Below are 23,946 nucleotides of genomic sequence, written 5' to 3'. Positions count from 1 at the left end.
AACAGTAGCAAAGGGGTCATCCTGAACTACTGGCCATGCTTGTTGAGACTGTTGTGGGCAAACTCCAACAAGAGCCAAATAGCCACAGATTCCCTACCACTGCAACAGTGGCCGAGTACATCAGTTTATATTTTCCACCACTCCTGCATATTCGAACCAAGCTCCAACATGTTAGGAAAGGGCTTCTTAAGGTCAAACTGCACACATATAGGACCTTCCCCCCCACGACTGATAGTATTAGGGCAATGATATTCATCCCGATCCTACTTAGGTGTCCTCCCCCACCAGCATAATCCAGTTATGATTTAAAAAAAAAGGCATGTTCATTATTTTCACACAATTACTTGAGTGTGTACCATGATTCTTAGACAAAATGACTTCAAGGGAAATTTGAGCCCTTGTGCTTCTTCTCACCTTTGACATTAAGCCAGGCACAGCTCAGTATTAAGAAATGCTTAATGTGCACCACTGTCATAGCCAATGAATTGTTCCTAGGCAAATCCTCCTTCCCTCGTGCAACAGAAAGCAGAATTTCGTGGCACTGACAATTGTACGCCTCGGTTCAATTGCTGAGAATACCCTTACAACTGCTCACTTGAAGAACATCCCTTTACTGCTGATTAACATAGCTAAAATAGCTCAAGCAGTGTTGCATACAGCAGAGTACTGGGCTGGTTCACATAGCCTAACCATGGTTAAGCAAGTCGGAGAAAGCCATGAAATTACATACTTCCAAACCTCCCTTCCATAGCATTAATTCCACCGCCACCCTACTCCTTAATTGTGTTAACCATTACACCAACATAAAACTTTAGCCATGGTTAAGTCTACATAGACACAAAGAGTGCTTTTGTTTAGAAAAATAGGTCCCAGTACTCACCATGAAGTTGTTACAGTACGTGTCACACTTTTTAACAAAAAAAGAGAGGTGCCAGTATTTCATACTCTTGAGTACCCCCTGGAAAAAAAGCCCTGGATACAAATTAGCATCAAATTCTAGTACCTTCTTAAGGAGGAACCTTGGTTGGCCTTAATTATGTTTAATGACAGTGCCAAATGCCCTTTTTAGAGAGAGTGGGGACCATTTAGGCTCCAAAAGAAGAGGAGTCAGCATGCAAGGCCAGCTCCTGATTGCTTAACCATGGCAACATATTCCAGAATGTTACACGTCCACCAGGTCCATAACTTGATTCTTCTTTTAGAAATATTTTAAAGCTTAGCTTACCTCTCATTGCACCATAGCAACTGAAAAAGAGAGGGAAAGGAGCTGGGAAGATGGCACTTGACATGACTTCCACCTAGAAAAAGAGGAAGGAAGTTAAAGAACAAAACAACAATGTGGTTGACATTCCCAGCCCCCATCATCATATAGAATCATAGTAAAAACAAACTCCTAGTAATCATCTCCTGTCCCATGAAAATGGCTAAAGGAGACACTGAGTTTGAATGAGTTAATTTGTAACGTGTTCCCTTTATTTGTACAGTAATTATGTCCTGGAAATGTAAGGAGGACAGTACAAATTCAACAACTGGGTATATGGGGGGAGGGGAAAAACTCTAATTAGCCAGTGTGTGTTTCATTTTATAATAAAATCTATTTTATGAATGTATCATACATTGAAAGCAGGACAATGAGCTCAGCAAACTATTTTAGGAAAACTGGTAGAAGGCACTATTAAATGTAAAATTAGAAAGGATATAGAAATAGGAGTCTTGCGGAAGAATAATAAAAAATAAAAACAAAATTTTATTTATATCCCGCCCTCCCCAGCCGAAGCCAGGCTCAGAGCGGCTAACAACAGTAAAATGATACAACATTCTAAAATCATTTCATTATAAAATCAGTTCAAATCAAATTAATGGCAACCACTGGGCTAGAATTCTGTGAGGACTGCCAAGAAGAACCAGAATTGCTGAAGAGTAACCAGGGTGGCTTCAGCGGCAGAAGGTCTTGAAGGGGCTGGAGGAACCACCCTATGGGGAAAAGTTACAACTCTTGACATTTTTAGTTTAGAAATAAGGTGAAGGCAAAGTCCTAACCACAAGTAAGCAGTGGTGGGTGACAGAATGGTATAGCCACTCTTGAATCTGCAGACCTGCCACTAATGATGGGCAAGGAAGAAGGTGGGGAGCAGGCACCAGTCTGGAGGTGGCATGGTGATGAGGCTGGCCTTGGCCCAATGCCATCGAGCATCAACTGGCCAGGGGGCTCCGCATCCAGACCCCAGGCTGCCTCTGTCCTTCTCTAGCCCTGAGATGCTTCATTTTGTAGTAATGGCCACAAACTTAAGACTATTTTAAGGAAATTAAACCAATTTATGGCAAATAAGGCTATCAGTAGTTACTAGACATGATGGCTGAGTACAGTACAACCTGCAACTCTCAAACTTATGCTAGGTTTACATTCCAGAGATAGCGCCTAAAGCCAAAGTCACATGTAGTCAAAACCCACCAGGTTCAATGGCAGGTGAAATTGCTAAAGATTTTTTTCATCCTGGACATCCGCTCCCTTTCCTATTGTTTAAAATCTTTTTGCTAAGTATGTAAAGCTTTTGAAAGCACATGAGTTAAAGGTGCATAAGTTGCAAAGTACAAAAACATGGCTTTCTACATTCTGGTCTGCTGGTCTTGCAGAAAGGTGGGTTGTTGTTGTTTTGCCAGAGACCGCATTTGGAAGAACTGCTCACAGCAGTGCATAGACACAAATAGTGAAGCAAATTTAAGTGTAGGGTTCCTGAAGGTTGGAAATTGTTCTGAACATCTGCATCCTCTCTCTTTTCACACTTCTACTGCCTGGCCTTTAATTTGATCAGGGCTTGCTAGCATGCAGGTCAAATTTTTATTTTATTTTTTGCTGTACAGAAACATGCAAAACATTAAGTTGAATTTGAACGTTAACACATTGACCTTTTAAAAAAAAATACGCACCAACAGATCATATACAATAAGACACGCACCCTCAAACAAACTCTAGCAAAAACAGATTTCAATCTATTTTCCAAAAGGCAGCAAATACAAACAACTAGTTGCAGGTCTGCTTCCTATGACAACCTCAGGGCAACAGAAGATAATAGGAGTTCCTTCAAAGGACTATGTCCAGAGCAAAGACAATCCTCTGACTCTGGGTCATTGTTAGTCTTGAACAGCACAAGTAGAGTACAAACAACAGAGGGTTTTGGTATGAAAACGTTGGTTCAATAACTGGCACAAGTCCAGTCTGTTTGAACTGATCATAGACAATAGATTTCATTTTTTAGTCAAGTTAGGGAGGAATGCCTCAATATCAGAGGCTCTGACCCTTGGCGGAGCTTCATGCTCTGCCATTGGGGGGCAGAGAGCAGGCAGGGGCGGGGCTGGCACGCATCCCGGGTATATGGCGCGCCACCCACAGGGGCATGGCGCACGTCCTGGGGGGCACTGCACTGCCCGCAGGGGCGTGACGTGTGTCCTGGGGGCATGGTGCACAGCCTGAGGCGGCGTGACACCCAACACGGGCCAGGGGGTAGCTGCGATGGCACCCCACCAGGATTGCGCTGCTGGGGGCGATGCGCTCCCCCTGCACTCCTCTTCCTCCGCCAATGGCTCTGACTATTTCTAGTCACTACAGGTGACCCAATGACACATCCCGAATCCAAGTACTGTAACATAAAAAGGAAAAAGAATTCGACAAAGAAAAGATATAATGAAATGTGTGTGCGTGTTTACGAAATACATATAAGATACAAAAATCCATATACATATGTACAGTGGTACCTCTGGTTACGAACTTATTTCGTTCCGGAGGTCCGTTCTTAAACTGAAACCATTCTTATCCTGAGGCGCGTTTTAGCTAATGGGGCCTCCTGCTTCGTAACTAGAAGTGTTTGTAACCAGAAGTACCACTGTAGTGGCACACGAGGTATAAATGTTGTATGTAAGATACCTGATGTGGATGATCAAGTGAAAATCACATATTTGCTGTGCGGTTTTGACAAATTTGTGACAAAGTTGAAAGATCTGCAGCTTCTGTCCAAAAACTGAAAATGTTCATTGAGGATAATAGGGTGGACTGTAAAGATTTAACTGGGAATGAAATATAAAAAGCTATTTGTATGTTTGTATTTTAATATAGCTAGATTAGATAGCTAGATAAATATATACAGATACAGATATAGATATATTGATATTGTGTTTTAATTTTGTATTTATGCTTATAGTCTATAGGATGTACATTCTTTTTTGGTGGTTGATATGACCATGATTGTTGGAACATTAAATGTTGGTGTTCTGACCAAGGCAGGTTTTTAAAAATAATCTGGCTAGTGAGTCTTCAGATCATGAGGCCTTGGACTGTTCTTACCTCTCATGACAGTTCAAGGCCGCACGATTTGAAGGCTCACTAGCCGGATTATACCATGTGTAGCCATTAGATTGAACACTATATTATTCACTTATATGGTGCACTCAAAGGCCCATTGAGTGTTATCATTTATAGCTCTAACTGGTGATGCTACTTTGCGATTTGCTCATGATAACATTTGGTTTATTATCTGTTGAGTTATAACTTGCTTTGCCAAGCAGCTTTCATGAGACCACTGAGGAAGACCACAGTCAAAACCTGTTTGGGTTTTGTTATAGCTTGTTATTTTGACTGTTCAGTTTATCAGCATTTTTATGTGCTCTGCGATGTTTCATGAGCTGCATTTGTTCAGTTTGTTGATACTGTATTAGGTTTATTTATACTATTCAATTTTGGATTATTATTATTATTATTTGTTTCGGATACAAATAAAGTTGCCCATGGTTTCTTTTTAATTGGTACTATGCTTGATTAAAACGTACAGAATACACATATAGTCTTTTGATCCCAATTTTCTTCCCTAAGCCCTGCATCCAAGGAAAGGTGTTTATTAGCCTATGCTGTGGCTAAGTGTCTTGCACTCTGATTTGCAACGCTATCCTAGATCACCATCCCTAGAGATGCACTGCAACACCATGTTTTCAAAGTAATTAGCTCTGAACAAATCATGTCGATGGGACACGATGGTATCACAAGCAAGAAGTCCAGTGAAATTCTCCTGACAATGGAAAAAAATGCAAGCCAGTACAGTGGTGCCTCGCAAGACGAAATTAATCCGTTCCGCGAGTCTCTTCGTCTTGCGGTTTTTTCATCTTGCGAAGCATGGCTATTAGCAGCTTAGCGGCTATTAGCGGCTTAGCGGCTATTAACGGCTTAGCGGCTTTAAGAAAAAGGAAACAAACTCGCAAGAACTCACAGGATGTTTCGTCTTGCGAAGCAAGCCCATAGAGAAATTCGTCTTGCAGAACGACTCAAAAAACGGAAAACTCTTTCGTCTTTCGCGTTTTTCGTCTTGCGAGGTACCACTGTATCAGAAGGAATGCATGCTTTCTGTGGAAAAGGTTCCAAGTTCGTTCCAGTCAAAAGGATCGGGTACGCGATAGTATGAAATACCTCTGTTTTGGGACCCCTGACCACCCCTGCTAGTGCTTATTTTCAGAAATGGAAGTACTGTAGTATCAGCAACAGTAACCTGAGTGAAGGCAACCATAAAATTACTGTGAATTTCTTGTTCCTCTCTTGTTTGTGTGACCTTGATGCTTGGCAGTAAAATTACACAGTCAATCACCAAAGTACTATAAATCACTTTGTCTCTTGCCCTTTCTGTCTTGTGAAAACTTATTTACTGCCTTTTGAAATTTCAGATTTAGAAAATGCTCTTTAATTTAAAAGTATCCTGGGCTGCAAAAGTTGTGGGGAAATACAAGTATAAAAGCCGGACGTATTGAGACACTTGTGTATATATTAGCACTGATCCTGCACCTGTGCAGATGTCCGTTAAGCTGTATAAGCAAGGAACCTAACCACATACATAATGTACTCCTACTAATCCTGGCTCCAAATCTACCTCTCTTCATGAAGCAGGTTTTTTTGCGGATACACGGCCATTAGGTAAAGCAAAAATTATGACCAAATATGTGAGCATAATTTCATTATCTGGCGATCATCATATATACTAAATGTGAACTCAGTTTTCAAGTGCTGGCCTTTGTGTATCCAAAACAGCACCCCATCTACATGCAAGTGGAAAATACTGGCAGGCTTGGGGGAACTCAAATGGTATTTTGTGGAAATGCCAACGAAATATTCAGAGGCAGGTGGACTCACAAGTGAAACCCCTTCCAAAACAGTCCAATGAGGACTCAGCAGTAGGCCTGGGCAATATCTGGTTTTCAACGTCATGATATATCACCAGCTAAACATCTCAGTGTCCCGATTTATCACAATGTCTGAAATAAGGACGGAGCTATGTAGAGGCATTGACTGGCTTCAATTTTTTCCGATGTCATGATTTTTGGAAAACACACATACACAATTCATGATATTTCCAGGTCAAAAATTATGAACCCGTTATAAAGATATGGACTTTAAGCTGGTTTGGGATGATATATTGATATATCACCCAAACCTACACTTAGCATGCCAGTAGACACAGACCACTAACTGACTGCTTGGTGGGAGAGAGAGGAAAAACCACAGGGGAGGGGAAATGGCATGGAGTATCCTAACAGAGGGCAGGGCCGAACAGAAGCACACCACCTTGAAACACTTCATTTCCAAAAATATTAAATGCAAGATTTAATTAAAAGTGTGATTCCTTTACAGACCCACATGCAACAGGTGCCAGGTACAGTCCCTGTATCTTCAATCTCTTCCAACCATACAGCTTGAAAAAAGGACTGTGTACGAAGCCCAGGAGAGTTGCTGCCACTCACTGTAGCCAATGCTGGATCAATGGCAGCTTCTGATGTGCCTTACCGTTTCTATGGAAACTTCTTCAGAAGATCCAAAACTGCCACAAAACTGTTTCCTATTATTTAAGAGCCTTTACTTATATCCTTGATGCAATTATGGTTCAGCCCTGTATTATTGCTTCCAGTGCCATGATATTAGATAATAATATAGGGGTAGCTTACCAGCAAGAAAAGGTAACACTGAAACTTCTGTAATTAATGCAAATACAACCATCCTTTCCTGTACAGTTGGATGGATATGTTGTTGTTGTTGGCATCTGTCTGTCTTGGGAGACAATAGTGCGCCTTCATGGATGAAGCAGTCAAACTGTTGGAAGGTTACAGCTCCTCCATGGCTGTAAAGACTGATACAGGAGAGACACGTTTTGTTGCAGCTGGGCCAAATGAATGCGTCCGGTTGTGCTGCTGCAGATACACCATGGCATTTCTGCTCTCTGTGCTCCTCCCAGCAGTCATTCACCCTCTGGTCACTGCTATGGATGTACAGCCTGACTCAACACATTGGGGTTGATGTTGCCAGCCTTCATGTCATGTTTGCAGACATCTTTGTAACACAGAGTTGGTCTGCCAACGGGCCCGGTGCTTGAAGCCAGCTCCCCATAGAGCTTGTCATCAGAGATCCCACCTTCTTCCATTCTGTGTACATGACCAAGCAAGACGTCACTGAGGCAGGAGTGTGAACATGCTGGGAATGCGGGCAAGAGAGAGCACATCTTTGTTTCAGACTCTGTCCTGCCATGTGATGCCCAAAGTCTTTCTGACACAGCACATGCAGAAGGCTTTGAGGCGTCGCTCCTGGATGGTCTAAGTTGCCCACTACCATAAAGCAGCATGCTCAAGCCTGGTAGAACTTCATCCTGGTATTGGATATTAGCATCACATTCTCCCATACTCTTTTGGAGAGGCGAGTCATTGCCATAGCTGCCTTGCCAATATGCTTGTCCAGCTCAGCATCAATGGAGAGGCTGCTGGTTATGGTGGAACTCAGGTAGACAAAATTGTCTTACCACCTCAAGTGTATGATCACCAATGCTGATGTGTGGAATGCTGGCGAGGTCCTGATCCCTGCCAGGCTGATGGTAAGAATGAACGCCCTGAAGGCTTGGGCAAAACGGTTGATGAGTCTCTGTAGCGCTTCCTCAGAGTGTGCTGTCAAGGCTGAGTCTGCAGACAACATCTCTCATATAAGGACCTGCCCCATTTTTGTCTTAAGTAGAGATGTGTCGTTAACGTAAATAAGGTTCATTCAGTCTTTGTACTGCTTAGCATAGACCCATCACTGTCATGGATCCTGAAGACAGTGCAATGATTTTCTATACACATCTCTTTAGGATGCTGCATGGATAGTATTTTCACAGTGCAGTCCTATGCATATTTACTCTGAAGTAAGTCCAACTGAGCTGATTTTCTTGTGTGTCCAGGATCTCAGCCTTAATCAGCAAAAACACCAGGAAGAACTTTATGCCAGTAAGTGCTGTTCGACAGTGGGATAGATTCCCATGAGAGGTGCTGGCCTCTCCTTCCTTGGAGGGTTTTAAGAAGAGGTTGGATGTCCATCTGCCATGTATGATCCTGTTTAGATTCCTGCATTGCAGGGGGCTGGACTAGATGACCCTTGGGGTCCCTTCCAACTACAATTCTATGATTCTATGAAAAAGGACATCAAGTCCAAATACAGGACAAATGCAACTTCATGTATTTAACCCATTAAGAATAAAAGATGTATGATCTGTAGCTAATGCCCAGTTTCGATTGATCTTTTCTGGAAAACAAGAAAAACAATGATTCTTGTTTATGCCTCTTTTATAAAGTGCATTCATACTCTAATGGATTTTAATGTTACAGCAAAGTACACTCCATACTTTGGCGCTTACAACAGACTTATGGAATCATTTGCCAAAGAGGGGTTATTAAATTTGGACTTGTACGTTTAAAGACATACAGTGGTGCCTCGCAAGACGAAAAGAATCCATTCTGTGATTCTCTTCGTCTAGCGGTTTTTTTGTCTTGCGAAGCAAGCCCATTGAAGGATTAGCGGATTAGCGCTATTAGCGGCTTTTAGCGGCTTATCTGCTGATCGGATCAGCTAATAAGCGGCTTAGCGGCTTAGAAAAAGGGGGGAAGGAGAAAAAAAACAGCAGGAACTCGCAAGACATTGTCGTCTTGCGAAGCAAGCCCATAGGAGATTCGTTTTGCGAAGCACCTCCAAAACGGAAAACTCTTTCGTCTAGCGAGTTTTCCGTCTTGCGAGGCATTCGTCTTGCGGGGCACCACTGTATCAAGGTTCTATGCTGTCACTTATATCAGAGCGCCTGAGAGTCAAGTAATAAGTGATATAAGAACAAAGGCAAGAGCACCATTAGAACCAAACCAAAATCAAGAGCACCGTGGGAAATGTAGTTGGTGGGCCTGGTTGCTTTGGGAAATGGGGTGCCTTTCCTTCTCCACTAGCCCTTTGCAGTGAAAACCAAGCCATCATCTTCCCTTAAGAATGCAAGGAGAGCCTTCTGTTCTCACAGTAGCCAACCAGACGGCTGTGAAAAACACATAAGCAGGATTCAAGCACAAGACTCTCCCCTCCTGTAGCTTCCAGCAACTGGCATCAAGAAGCACTGTTGCCTTCCTTGCCATTATCCATGCAATGCAACCACATTCACAACAGGACCTGCAAGTCACCACATCACTCCCAGGAGAGACGCGTGGCTCAGGCATGGTAAGTGTCACCCCCCTCAGCTACTCCTCTGATGGCACCAATACAGATCACGGATGAAAACCTCAAACTGTCCCAGAAAAATGATCAAACTTTTAGGCAGAGAACTTTTCAGCCAGTCCATGTACTACTTAGGATAGACCCATCACTGCCGTGCATCCTGAAGGCAATACAATTATTTTCTAGCCCGGCCCTACTGTTCGCTTCTACATAGTTCCATCCTTATTTCAGACATTGTGATATACTGATATATTGTGATGTTTAGCTGGTGATATATCGCAGTGTTGAAAACCAGTTATCACCAAGCCGTACCACGTACACATAAGCGCACACACACACACACACACACACACACAGGTGGAATCTACACACATATAAAAATGCTGTGAAAATGCTTTTTTTAAAAACGTTTTGGAAAATATATCGAATTTGCCATAGCTCACCATCACCACCTAGTGTCACATTTGTATATTGCACTTTACAGCACACTTAAAACGTTTTATTTGTAGCTGTATAGCTGAGTCCAGAGAGACACTAAGAGAGAGAGAGACAGAAATTGTAGTGACACAGTGGGGAATGAGCTGGAGCCCTGAAACAACTAACTAGCCCAGGATGTGACGAAGAGTTTCCAATTGCAGCAAAGAGTGCAAATTTCTAATGTGGGAGGACCAATGCTGCTATAATGCAATTTTAGGCTCTGGACCTAAGGCCTTCTGGTGACATACTCCTCTGTAGGGGGAAACATACTGCATGGGGGGGGGGCTTACCGAACTGCTGCTGACTGGGGCCCTGGATTTCTGCCTCAAAGTCCTTTCCTGACACCACCAATGGGACCACTTATCTCTACAGATGGACACAGGTGTTATGCACAGGAACACAGGTGCAGTCCTTACCCAATTTCTGTTCAACCTTCTTATCTGTTTAACAGACTGCAGCCTGTATCACGAACAACAAAATTTGGTCTCTGGGAATTTATCTAAACACCATCACAAGCATTCTTCTTCAAACATAGCTCTGTGGAAGTGAAAAGCTTACACCTTTGCATCAGCAGATAGTGTTCTTAGAAAAGGTACTACTGCCAACTTTAAATGTTATGGGGGAAGGGCAAAGAGATGTGAGGAGATAAACCCGAAAATTTGTATACAGTTTTTGTAGATTTGCCGTCCACCATAATCAATAAACACAAAGGTATGTTTCAATCTGATTACATTAAAGATTGTGGAGTGGTTTCCCTTTTTCTTTCCCCCATAACTCTTCAGCACATAAAACGAACATCGTACCCACTTTCCTTACTTTTAATTTATTAAATAGCAGCCGGGAGTTTAAAACAGTAGTATTTCATCCCTCTCACCCTCACACACACAAAAACCATTATCTAAAGCAACACATTCAAGACCAATATCCAAAAGGTAGATAATGATGTTAAATACAAGCTTTGGCAATAAAACTCCATTTTCCTTTTGCAAAGTGAACAGATAAAGGCCAGAAGGATGTTAAGTTCCTGATTTAATTTCAATCAGAAGCTGATCAAAATTGGACACATAGCTGCTGCAGGGTAGATCAAATTTGCATTCTGGCTGAATTTCATTCCATAAAATGTTCAACCTAATCTAAAACTGGGGCTTTTTGCTTGACTTTCCAAGGAAGAGCCTATTAGTTCTCCAACAAATCTGTGTGCATCAAGGATTCTTTTATCCACAGAAATGGGGCTAGCATACAATTTAGCTATTCATTTATGCAAACGATAGTAAACAGAATTATAAAAGACAGATAATAAAGAGCAAATGAGGTTATTTTGTTTCCCGCTTTATGTTGTCAGACTTCTGAGCATAGTTTAGTGTTTTCTATTCATGACTTTAGAATATCAAATTACTCCCTGATGATGTCTCAGATGTGCTTTTGTCTGCAAATGAGAAGGAATAAAATACCAAGGCATTAACGTTAAATTACAATCGTTAATGGTGTAAATACGAAAATAATTACTGCATCGTATCATCAATTGTTATGTGTTCATTACCTAAGTCCTTGCAAAGCTTTCGCTTTCTTGTTAACAATTATTTTTACTTTGTTTTTGGCTGGCTATTTTATGGCTTCCCAGGCACTTTAGCAGCATTCAGCACTTACACAAGCCATTTAATCCTGTTTAAAGCTTCATTTAAAAACTTCCTCTCGGATACTTCTTAACTGCAGGGGCCACGCTTTGCACTTCTGTCCTGATGCTCAGAGGCATAGCACAGGCACTGGGGGAAACAGAGACATTTGTCACACAAGGTTATCTAAAACCCAGCAAAAGAGCTAAAGTCTCCAAATCTCCTTTTAGCCCGTTCTCGGATGTAGCTCTGCTGCAAAAATTAATAAATAAAAATCGATCACACTACCGCTTCCACCAGCACAGCATATAGTTTGAGCTCCAGTGCCCACAAGGCAGGGCAACAGCTTCATCCGGTTGCATTTTTATTACCTCTACTCCCCCTCGCCCTTAAGCAGAAATTGCAACTTTCCCCCCGTAAGCTGCCAAAAGTGAGCTCACATGCACACAAAACTGGTTTTGCTGATGGCAGCTAAAAATGCCACTTGCCACAGTTCTTCTCAGCCCGTGACCCTTCCCTCTCGGGTTAACTCTTTTATCATTTTGATGGATTCCGGCTGCTTCACTGCCCATTAAGCACCCCTGGCCATTTGCAAACCCACATTTGGGGCGCGCGCAAAGAGATGCACCAATGCAAAATTGGATCATCGTCATCGTTATTTAGGGAGAGATATAATAATAAAAACAACAGCAGCAGCAGCAGCAGCAATCTGCTGTCATGGTGAAAAGGAGCCACCTGCTCTTGAGCCAACAGCCAAACTCCTAAACAGCACCGCTTCGTCCCAAATTTTAAACGCACTAACGGAAAAACACGAGGACTAGAAGCCTGGAAAGACTTTTACGCGCGAATGGACTCCGTCCTGCAGCACCTCTCCACTTTCGAAACATGCAACATCATTTAAACACTTTGAAAGGTTATCGAGATTCATTCCGAAACCAGATGCACAACCTCCCTGCTGTCCAAAAGTCCCCGGAGCCTGGCAGGGCACTGCCACCTGAACCCGATGCAAACTTTATTCTAGCTAGACCCTTGCGCTGCTGGCACAGAAAGGGGGCGGGGAAAGAGCGAGGCTCCCTCTGCCCCGGGGAAAAGCAGCAGCAGCAGTAGCGCTACGAACCGACCCTACCACGCCAGGCTAAAGCAAAGCCGCTCGCCCTTGCAAGCCATAGCTCCTCACAAAAGCAATGCCAGCAGACTCCCCCCCCTCTCCCAAGTGCAACTCCAGCCCCGTGGCTAAAGTCGGCCAACTCCTCGGAGTGACTTTTCGCATGAGTTGGGTGGCTTGCAAGATCGCACCCCTCCGCTGCCCCCCCCCCCCGCGGCACGCTCGACTGCAGAAGAGACTGGAAAGCAAGCAAACAAACCAACAAAAGGGGGAGGGATGCTTTAAAGACGAAACAGCGGCCGCAGCAAAAGCAGCCGTATGGATGAGTGCGGACCCCGCCGACTGCGCGCATCTCCCCTGAAGGATGTGCGATTTGCAGGAGAAAGTCTTCTGGAGCCGGGATTTTGAGCATGAGCGCGAAGGATGATGCACCTGATGGCCGGAGCAGCCCCCTCCGCCGTTTCCTCGGCTGCTTCGCCCAGCGCCTTGCTTACCCGTGCATGCAGAGGGATGGAGAGGTAGGAGCACACGCGACTACAATGGAGACGGCATGAGCACGGCCTTTACCTTGGCGAGGGGTGGGTGTGTGTTTGTATCTGTGTGCGCGCGCGCGCTTCTGCTGCCGGGCGCCGCGGCGATCGCCTCCTGTCAAAGCAGCGCTCGGCGCTTCTTCCCGACCCGGAGGAATAGCAGCACCCGGTATCCCCGCGCCGCTGCCCGCGCCGGTCCACGTGCCGCTCCGCCACGCCCACCGCCGCGCTCTCCCAGCTCCCGATTTGCCTCTCCCGCCGCTGCCGTGGTGCTTTCGGAGCTGCTGCCTTGCAGCGCTTGGGCAACGCATTTGCAGGCTGGCCCGCGCGACGCAGAGCGGCGTCTCTCTCTCTTTCGGCTTCTGCCCTGCCCACGTTGAAGAAGGAAACATGGGCTGGGCTGGGGCGGTGAAAAAGGGAAGGTAGGAGGCAGTGCCCGCTCCAGGTTTGTTATTCAGAACCCGCCTTTCATTTCAGCGGATCCCAAAAATACAGATGCTGTAACTCCGCGTTTCAAAAGTCATGCATCGTTCCAAAAGAAAACACTTAGCAGTAAGATCTGCGAACACCGAAGAGCAGGTTGCTTGGTTAATTACTGCACCGGAATTTAGAAAATGCCCCAGATTTAGACAAGACACTCTCCACGGCCCCACAGTGGTGCGGTCAGGTATTCTTAGACTGGAGCCAATGGCTTTTCAGTCACTCCAACCCTTTTGATGGTGATGCATATTATTTTGCTTCAAAATCAAGGCCGGATTAAGACATTTAGAACCCCTAAGCACTTAAAAGATTTGGGTGCACCCCGTGTATATCTAGTTCAAAATATAAACAAGAATAAATGGCAAAATAAAATTTCATTTTTTGATATGAAACCTACAGTTGGATGGAAAATAATGTTTATTTTTGTATATTTGTAACAATAATTTTATTTTCGTTGAGCTGCACCATATGGCCCATGGTAAATCTGACAAAGAATTTATGTGGTGCTCCCCTTTCCCTTGATGCCCTAAGCACATGCTCATTTTGCTTAATGGTTAATCTAGCCCTGTTCAAGATGTGATAAGCCAACTCCGGAGTTTGGGGGGCTGCACTTAATGCCCAAAGTCCTGCCCTGAGGGCACCGCAGTCTCTTCACTGCTGTTATCACCCGTCACTGCAGCTCTGCATCGTCAACACTGCTAGCACCTGTCATGTATGACTTAGCTGAGATTCCTGCCTCACAGGGGGTTGGACTAGATGACCCTCAGGGTCCCTTCCAACACTTTGATTCTGTGATTTCCAGGCAGAGAGTATTAAGCACATAAGAAAAGTTCTTCTTGTATCCCATCAAAGGATGCCTCTGAGAAGCCCACAGGCAGGGTCTGAGCTCAATAGCACTTTCCTCATTTGTGCTCCCCTGTGTACTAACTCTGATATTGGAGATAGTACACAGACATCATGGCTAATAGTGATTGAGAGCCTTATTGTCCATGAATTTGTCAAATCCTCGTTTGTAGCCTCTAGTGAGAGTGAATTCCATAGTTTTAAAAATGTGCTCTAAATCTTCCCAAATCTTCCAGCATTCCGTTTCAATGGATGACCCTGGGTTCCAGTATGAAAATGAGAGGAACATGTATTTCTGTTCACTTTCTCTCTAGACCATGAATGTTTTCTTCACCTTTTTCCATTTTACCCTTCACTTGCCATTTTTCTAAACTAAAAAACTCAAAATGTTTCAACCTTTCCTCATAGGGATGTTATTCTACACCCATGATCGTTTTGGTTGGCCTTTTTCTGAATCTTTTCCAGCTCTACAATGTTCTTTCTGAGGTTCAGCAAACAGAATTGTACACAGTATTCCTAGCCTGGCCAAACTATGGATTGGTACAGTGGCATGATATTTGCAGTTTTATTTTCAGTCACTCTCCTAATTATCCCCAACATGAATTTTCCTTTTTCACAACCGCTGCATACTGAGTTGACATTTACTTTCATCCCGATCGGACAAATGAAGCCTGGTCACAAACTCAAATCCCTTTTCTGATCAATCACCAGTGAATAGCATTTGTTACTTGAAGTCCCATAATGCAGAAGTCCTTTGGGAGCTCCACCCAATATTTTTTTTTCTTCCCACCCTGAACAGCTTGACCACTTCACTGCTCACTCCTACTCTAGGTTATTTATGAACAACTTTAAAAGTACCAAGGCCCATACCCGCCTTGTCACATCCATCCATTGGGAGAACTCTGTTTAGTTCTACTCTCAGCTTCCTTTAGTTACTAGTTACTGACCTCTCCTCTTATCCCATGACTGCTAAGCTTACTCGGGAGTCTTTTATAAGAGACTATTGAAAACTTCTTGAAAGTCACAATGTCTACTGGATCTCTCATGCTTACTGACACTGTCAAATAATGCTAAACAGTTAAGTAGACAGCACTTATCCCTGCAGAAGCCATGCTGATTATTCTTCAGCAATAATTGTTCTTCTATATGCTTGGTAATTCAGTTTTTAATTGTGCGTTCCACCAGTTTTCTCAGAACCAATTATAAGCTACGGTAACAGCTCTATCATTTCCTAGAACCTCCACATCCTTTTTAAAAAATAAATAATTGGTGTTACTTTGGCTATTTCTTCTTTTGCATTGGCTTGAACTAATTTGTTCTAGCCCAGCAAAATCTCTTGACTGGAACTCTTACACACAGGAATCATTAAAGCAGGAGTCACCAACATGGTGCAATCAAAATATCATGGACTACTTTCTCCCATCAGCTCCATCTAGCATTGCTAGTAGTCAGGGATGATGGGAGTTTGAGTCTAACAATTTCAGAAAGCACCACATGGACCACCTTTACATTACAGGCTTTGCCATCTCCCTAGGTTTGACTGGGCCAGTCCCTGCTGGTTGCTGCACCAGACCATTATTCTTATGTATTTTGTATTTTTAAATAGTAAAGCAAAGCAAAAAAAAAGCACAGTAGGTGCAAGCATTGCCCTGGTTTTGACAGGTTTCCTAGTTTTGCAATTGTATTTGAACACCATAGTGCAGAACTATATCTGGATACAGTTGTAACTTCGTTCTCGAACGCCTTGATACTTGTACGTTTTGGCTCCCGAACACCGAAAACCCGGAAGTGTTCCAGATTCTGAACGTCTGACGCAGCTTCCACGGCTTCTGCTTTGAGTGCAGGAAGCTTCTGCAGCCAATCGGAAGCTGTGCCTTGGTTTTTGAACGTTTCTGGAAGTCGAACGGACTTCCAGAATGGATTACGTTTGAGAACCAAGGTACCACTGTATTTCCATATTCCAAAGCATGTTTTTTACACTATTACACAGGTCTAAGGGACGTTTGCAACTTCCAGGAAATGTAGTTTGATATTTAGGCAGCAATCCTATAACTACTTACCTAGGAGTAAGCCCCATTGAACTCAGTGGTACTTACATGCATAGGATCGTACTGCATGTCTCCCAGTACATAAAACAGGTTCATAGCCTTCCACCCTATCCAGGACTCGTTCATCATCTTGCTGCAATTTATCTTGGTTTGGTGGCTGCAGAGTCTCTACAGATAAACACAACAGAGGAAAAACAGATGAATCAGATCTTTGACAGCCATAATGGGTTCAAGGTAGCATTATGTAAACATTATTAAGTGCAATAAACACATGTCAGCATTAGACACTCTTGTGTGGATGTGCCAGTAAGAGTTACCGTGAACTTCTTAGTCATAATGTCTTTCTAACTTTATGTAGATAGTATAATAGCAGTTCAAGCAGTGCTGCAGCCTTGACGGGAAATCTTTACCCTGTAATAGATAGGCCAGGTCTGAAAGAGTGCCACTGGGAGACTGTACGCTCTCATTCATATAGATGCTGTGCATTTGTCGGACTGACAGGGAGGCCGGCCACCAGCTTTTTGCAGTGTAATTACTAGTAGAGCAGTGTTTTAGAGGCCCTGATTGCTCCCGCCCATCTGGAAAACAGGTGCGGTGTGTGAGTTTTAACGTGAAATGTAGAACTGTTTCCTGAATGGTGATTTTTAACTCTGCTGAAATAGGTATTTTTGCATTCTTACACAAGTAAGAAGAGGGAGGATAAATGTCAAGGTTCAGGGAATCCGATCCTTTCCATGGTGGACAACCAAGAATTGGAATCAGGGGTCAGCAAACTTTTCCAGCAGGGGGCCGGTCCACAGTCCCTCTGACCTTGTGGGGGGCCGGACTATATTTTGAAGAAAATATATTTTATTTAAATTTTATAAATTTTATTAAATGATTTTATTTAAAATGCATCTCTGGGTTATTTGTGGGGCATAGAAATTCATTCATTTTTTTCTCTCCAAAATATAGTCCAGCCCCCCACAAGGTCTGAGGGACAGTGGACCGGCCCCCTGCTGAAAAAATTTGCTGACCCCTGCTCTAGATGTTGTTCACCAGCTCCCATTATCTCTGGCCACTGACCAGGCTATCTGAGGCTGATGTAAGTTGGGAGTCCATCAATTTCTGGAGTGCCACACAGGTTCCCCACCCCTCTCCTAGGCACCCTAAGAAAGTTTACAGCCTTCTACTTGAGGCGCTTCACTTTCCCCTCTTGCACTAGCCATTTTCCGCTACTCCAGCAGCAGGAAGTTCCACAAGTTAACACTTAGTCCTCCAGATGAAGCTAGGGACTGGTCTACTCTTGTGCTGCATCTTGCAAATTTCAATCCTTCCACGCAAAATGCTCCAAAAGGAAAATGTAAGTAGACGACAGCATTTTATTATGTTGTCTGTCAGTTTGCTTTTTATTATGTTTATAACATTGATGTACTGTGATATGTTTTTAATGTTGTACAACACCCTGGGATCTTTGGATAAAGGGTGGTATATAAATTGAATATTTATAGTAAATTGAATATTTATTATTATTATTATTACAGTGGTACCTCGGATTACATACGCTTCAGGTTACATATGCTTCAGGTTACAGACTCCGCTAACCCAGGAATAGTACCTTGGGTTAAGAACTTTGCTTCAGGATGCGAACAGAAATCGTGTGGCGGCGGCACGGCAGCAGCAGGAGGCGCCATTAGCTAAAGTGGTGCTTCAGGTTAAAAACAGTTTCAGCTTAAGAATGGACCTCTGGAACGATTTAAGTACTTAACCGGAGGTACCACTGTAGTAGCAGTATTATTACTCCTGTTCCTTTTTCTATTTCTTCACCTCCATCACAAACACAGGTTGGGGGTGTTTTAAATGCCCCCTTCTCAAGATTAGGTGTTTTAGTGACAAGGCCAGATTTGAATCAGCAGTCTGGCCCCACCCCTTGATAATGATTGACAGGAGGCGATGGAGACAGAGTGGAGAAATTAGGGCAGTGCAGCTGATAGGTGAGTGGGCTTTGGGATCAACACTCAACCCCCATAGTGGGGAATCTCAAGCCCAAAGACCAATAGCGGCCCTCTAAACCTCTCCCCCTGGCCCTTGAATCTCTCTCTCCAGGTCATACCTCTCCCTGGCTCTGCTCTGCACCCTCCCTGAGTGTTTTTGCCCAGATAGACTGTGTACCTAAGTACTGACAATGCCTACTACTTGTCTGGATGGTGGACACAGAGGAGTGGGTGGGGCTAAAATACTGTGCAAAGGTTCCATTTTCATTTGTTGCTCCACCCACTTTGCCTCTAGCTTCACCCTTCATTGATAGATGGCCCTCAGAAGGTTCTGCAGAAAGGAATGTGGCCCCTGGGCTAAGAAAGGACCCCCACTCCAGCTCAAACCCTTTCTACACACACACATAAATAAAATTGGGACAGAAGTAAATTCTCTATGCTCTCTTTCCCCCCTGACGCCTGTGCATAGTGCCAAATTTGATGACCCCTTTGCTAGCTGAGACTAATGGCCAGTATTTGATATGATGTAACGTGTTTTCTTCTTTCTTCATTTCCTGTCGCACTTCCAGTCCTACCAGACCAGATTTCCTAACCCTGGTCTCTCTCCCAGCTGCTGATCTAAAGAAAAAATTGGTTGGTACGGGGAAGATTCCTATCTCGCTTCTTTCCCAGTCTGGGTTCTGTGATTATTTAAAAACTGTAATTAAGATTATATAGAAACATGGAATTAAACTACCAACTTCTTAAGGCAATTGGTGCCTTGTGAATAATTAAAGTAAAAATTGCCAATGGAATTGACGCCAGTGTGGATCTGTGAATCAATTAAGTTGTCAAAATATTGCTGTGTAGTGCCCTCAAAGGAAATTTGCTCCCGAAGTGTGTATTTAAGGGCAATTTCACTGTATTCCTGCATGATTAACAATTATTTTAATATATACCTATTGTGGTGATTTAAAAACTAGCCCGCAAATGAATATGCTAATATCTGATTCTGTGGAAATGAGTGATTACGCCACTTTCTAACATCCTTGGCAAAAGCTCCTTTGATCAATTATTTCTTGTTTAACTTCTTTTGCTATACTTTTGGATGTCACACTCAAGTTCTTAGTGTAGAGCTGCGAATAAAAGGGGCTTTTACAAAGATAAGAGCACTACAGGGATTCATAATGGTGAAATCACTTACTTGCGCTTCTCATCTCTACGAGCAAATGTCTGAAGTGAAATTAATTTGGTGATCCCAGGTTAGTCTGCAATGGGCCTTGGCCCATGCCTCAAATAAGCTAAATTATTGTTATTATCCCTATGTTCTAGTTGTAACAATAGAAGTTAATTGAGCTGCCTAATCATTTAATTTCTGGTATTAAAATGAAAATGTTTGTGTTTGATGAGAGCTGCCATGCCTTAGAGGGATTTGAACTGAGAGAACAGCTAGCCTGCATTTAACTAAGTGTCCATTTTCACTGGTACCAGAGCCAGGTTTTCTGTGCTATGTTTTCTACGTCTCTAATGCAAGGATGAGAAACTTGTGGCTGTTCAGATTTTGTTGGACTCTCAGCTCTCATCAGTCCCATTCAGCCTCATCAATAGTAGTCCAACAACACCTGGAGGGGCTACCCTGTTTTAAAGAAATGGAACCACTTGGGTGCAACCCATATTCTGTAAATGCCCTGGGTTCAAACAAACGAATGAATGAATGAATGGCAGGCAGGACAGAAGCAATAACTTTTAATCTCTCCCCCGCCCAAATCTGGGACATTTGCAGACCGTTTTTATTGGTATTTTGCTAGCTGCTGTCAGAAAATAGAATACTGGCTAGAGGAAACATTGGTTTGATCTAACAAGACGATGATGTTGATGGATTATTTTATCCCACTCTTCAGCCACAAAAAGTGAATGGAAGTGATAATGCAATCCCTACCCTCAGGTTTACAGTGTGTGTGTGTGTGTGTGCGTGCGTGTGCATAACACAAAAGGAAAAGGGACTGGGAGGGAGGAGCTGAAAAGCTAGTTCAGGCACTGTTTCTTAAGTTACGGAATTCTTGTAGTGACCAGATAGAAGAATAGAATAGAATATTTAGCTTGAAATTCCTAAGCATAGCATACTGTATAAGCAAGGAAGAAAGTATTACTGATGCATAGTATGGATGACTAAGATGGTCTTTATAGCCATCATATCCACAGCATACATTTAAGCACATTTATGCTTTAATTCCCCCCCTCAAATAATTCTGGGAACTGTGGTTTGTTAAGAGTGCCCAGAGTTGTTAGGACATCCCTTACAGAGCTATAGCTTTCAGATGTCCACTATAAGCTCACAGAATGGGCTGTTTGTTCTTAAACGCCAGAGCCCCAACTCATGAGAGGGTTATTTTTGAGCGTTCAGTTGTTCAGCTTACATATTTGTAAATAAACTCAAATATAAACTTATTTTCTCATTTGGATAAAACTTCAATTTTCTGAAGGAAGGCTTCCTTCCTCTAATATCTTTCCTCTGCTTGCTAACCACGCAAGTATCCTGTTGGCCTTGGTGGTATTTTTCCTGATCTGCAGTGTACCTTTCAGCTTAGCTTCTGTGATTGTGGTTTTTGAGTGTCTCCCAAACATCCTGGATAAATTTAGCTCCCTTGACTCTGTGGGAGAGCACCCACAACAACATTATTCTATGTATTTGCCCATAGTTCATTTTAGAACTGAAATACTCATACAGATTCTATTTTATTTTGGGGGTGTCCACTTTGTATTCCTCTCTTCTATAGAACTTCAGATATATAATACTCATACCCTCCAACACTTTGAAGCCAAAATCTGAGTCACCGTCTTACCATTTCTTACCAAAATGGCAGCCATTTTGGTTACCACAATCTCGCATGATTTCACACACCTACCCTGCCCCCAAAAAGGACTTTTGAGGAGCATGGCCCCCCAAAACACACATTTCAGGGCACCGCACAAGATCGCAGCCTCAAAAAAGCATTTGGGGGGGGCAGGGAGAGGAATCACACTGAGAATTCGTGTGAGATCGCGATGACCAAAATGGCCGCTGTTCCCTCACATTAAAAAACACAGGATGTCCCAGTTTTTCCAGGACACTTGCAGGGCATGTAATTATTCATTCATTGCATTAATATACTACCTTTTTTTTTTTTCTCCAAAGAGCTGAAGGTGGCATACATGGTCTCCTCCTGGACTCATTTAATCCCCACAACAATCCTGTGAGGTAAACTAAGCTGAGAGGACGTGACTGGCCTAAGGTCATCCATTGAGCTTCATAGATTTGAACCTAGGTCTCTCAGGTCTTAGTCCAACATTCAAACAAATACACCACAGACTATTTACTTTGATAAACTGTGATGCCTTCCCCACCCCCACCCCCGCTCATCTTTTTCCGTTTCAATGGATTATATTTTAGTAAGCTGGGGTTGGACTCGATGGCCCTTGTGGTCTCTTCCAACTCTATGATTCTATAAATGGGTGTATTCTGAATATGACTAGCATTGTATGGTTTTGCTTGTTTCTGAGATATTGTGACCAGAACTCTAAGACTATTGAACAACCAGATATGGATGCGCCAGTTGATTTAAATGTACGGCCTGCTTTATGCACAAGGCTTCTGTACATATAAACGTACTTTGGAATAGACAAATATGTATACGTTATACAATAAAAACCACCTGTTGCCGATCTATATTCTATTGCCGACAGGTTGAAGCAGAACAATCGAGTGCCTTGTGACCTTCAACAGCCTCACTCCTGTCCCTTTTAAATTTATCCCACGGATTTGAAATGTCTTAACGTGTATTATTTTTTTAAAATAAATTTCTATTGGAAATTTTATTTACAACATAACATAAACCGCCCACCCCCAATAAAGAAATCCACCCTTATTAAACGTGAACATAACATACAATAAGCATAACATGCAACAATACAAACAACCAAATAAAAGACTTCCTTTATCCTGTATTTAAGTTATAATTAGAAAAATCTTAATAATTGCTCATAAAGGAAACAGCTTATAAGAAGTAAATAAGGAGGCCAGATGCCAGATACTGAAATGTCTCAGCTTGTAATGCCAATAAAGGGATTTGTATTGTATTGTATTGTATTGTATTGTATTGTATTGTATTGTATTGTATTGTATTGTATTGCCTCTGAGGACCATCCTTCCAGCCATGGCTGGGCTGTTGTAATATCTTCCTAGAATACCAGCAAAATGGCCTGGTCACAAAAAGTGATGGCCTGGTCATAATTTTGAAAACGGATCAGGTTTTGCTGAGTTGTCGTGTATGTGTGTATTTGAATAGGGGACAAGGAGGGAAGGGATGTCTTAAAATAAAATGAGAGAGAGAGAGTCTCATGGGGAAAACAAACAAGAGAAGCGAGGACGAAGGGACGTGGATGAAGCTCTCCAATACTAATAAAAGGCTTCATTCACCTCAGGCCCAGAGCAAAAAGTGCTGTACTTGCACCTTGGTATTAAACAATAAAAGAAACAAGAGAGGCCTGTCATTCAGGGAGAAGATGCGCCTCTGACTTCCATTCAGTCTGATGTGGATAAAAAAGGAAGGGAGAAACCTGGAGAGGAGAGGGTTTGATTAATGAGCTTTTGTGGTTGTTTGTAACCGAGTTCACCCCTATTTTGTCCACATTAAGGTAACCCCGTTTGAGACAAACTGCTAAATGTTTATATTGCAACTAGCTGCTAAATGTTTCTTTCATATTGCTCTGCTCCATGCTGGTTTCATAGATTTAGGCACGTGGCTGATAAGGTAAAAATATTCACCTGGGTTATTATCTTAGCTTTCAAAAACAATGAAGAGAAAAAGTACATAATAAAACATTTGCATGTCATTTGTGTAGGGTTTTTTTTAAATGAAGGTTTCAGAATAGTCTGAAGGAATTGTATAGGGCAAATGTATCTACCATCTTGTTTTCACCTTCGCAGATAACAATAATCAATAATAATAATATTAATAAAAATAAATATTTATTTATACCCCGCCCATCTGGCTGGGTTTCCCCAGCCACTCTGGGCGGCTACTCTTGTGTATCCTACATAGAATTCCTTAATAGTTTTCTGTGGGTTTCTGGGTGGCTGCTGCATTTGACAACCAAAATGGAAGTTCTTTCCAGACATTTCTTCATTTTCCTGGACGGTTACATAAAATTTGCAACAATCCAGCTCCCTGACAGAATTGCCGTACAATAAGAGACACTTGCCAGATGGCCTCAATTCGTGAGAAATATGTGTTTCTAATGCACACACGTCAAAACCAATTCAGCATGCAATTTTAACCTTGGGGATTTGACTGTTTTTTTCGACAGAATCTGTTGCTGGTGGAGACGAAAGCATT

At 42.7% G+C, this 23,946-nt stretch overlaps 1 protein-coding gene across 9 annotated transcripts in view; it reads right to left on the bottom strand.

Annotated features, from left to right (window-relative positions):
- Positions 1 to 23,245, bottom strand: part of LOC310689957 (uncharacterized protein) — a 621,685-nt gene extending 598,440 nt beyond the window's left edge. For 5 of the 9 annotated variants that reach the window (XR_014517727.1, XR_014517728.1, XR_014517729.1 and 2 more), the window contains exons 1-2: positions 13,286 to 13,669; positions 1,226 to 1,298 (exon numbers count right to left, since the gene is read on the bottom strand). Coding sequence is in view for 4 of the 9 variants with exons in the window: in XM_083468578.1 (XP_083324704.1) it covers positions 1,226 to 1,298; positions 13,286 to 13,640 (428 nt within the window). In the remaining 5 variants the exon portion in view is untranslated. Of the gene's footprint in view, positions 1 to 1,225; positions 1,299 to 11,647; positions 11,764 to 12,415; positions 12,961 to 13,285; positions 13,670 to 16,667; positions 16,788 to 19,775; positions 19,796 to 22,263; positions 22,352 to 23,027 lie in introns of those variants that run through there. The other 4 variants (XR_014517725.1, XR_014517726.1, XM_083468580.1 and 1 more) reach the window with 4 other exon arrangements.
- Positions 23,246 to 23,946: the final 701 nt, after the last annotated feature.

This window comes from Podarcis liolepis (assembly GCF_965112155.1).
Source record: "Podarcis liolepis genome assembly, chromosome: 12".
Classification (NCBI taxonomy): domain Eukaryota; kingdom Metazoa; phylum Chordata; class Lepidosauria; order Squamata; family Lacertidae; genus Podarcis; species Podarcis liolepis.
This window is presented reverse-complemented; position numbering and strand designations above follow the sequence as displayed.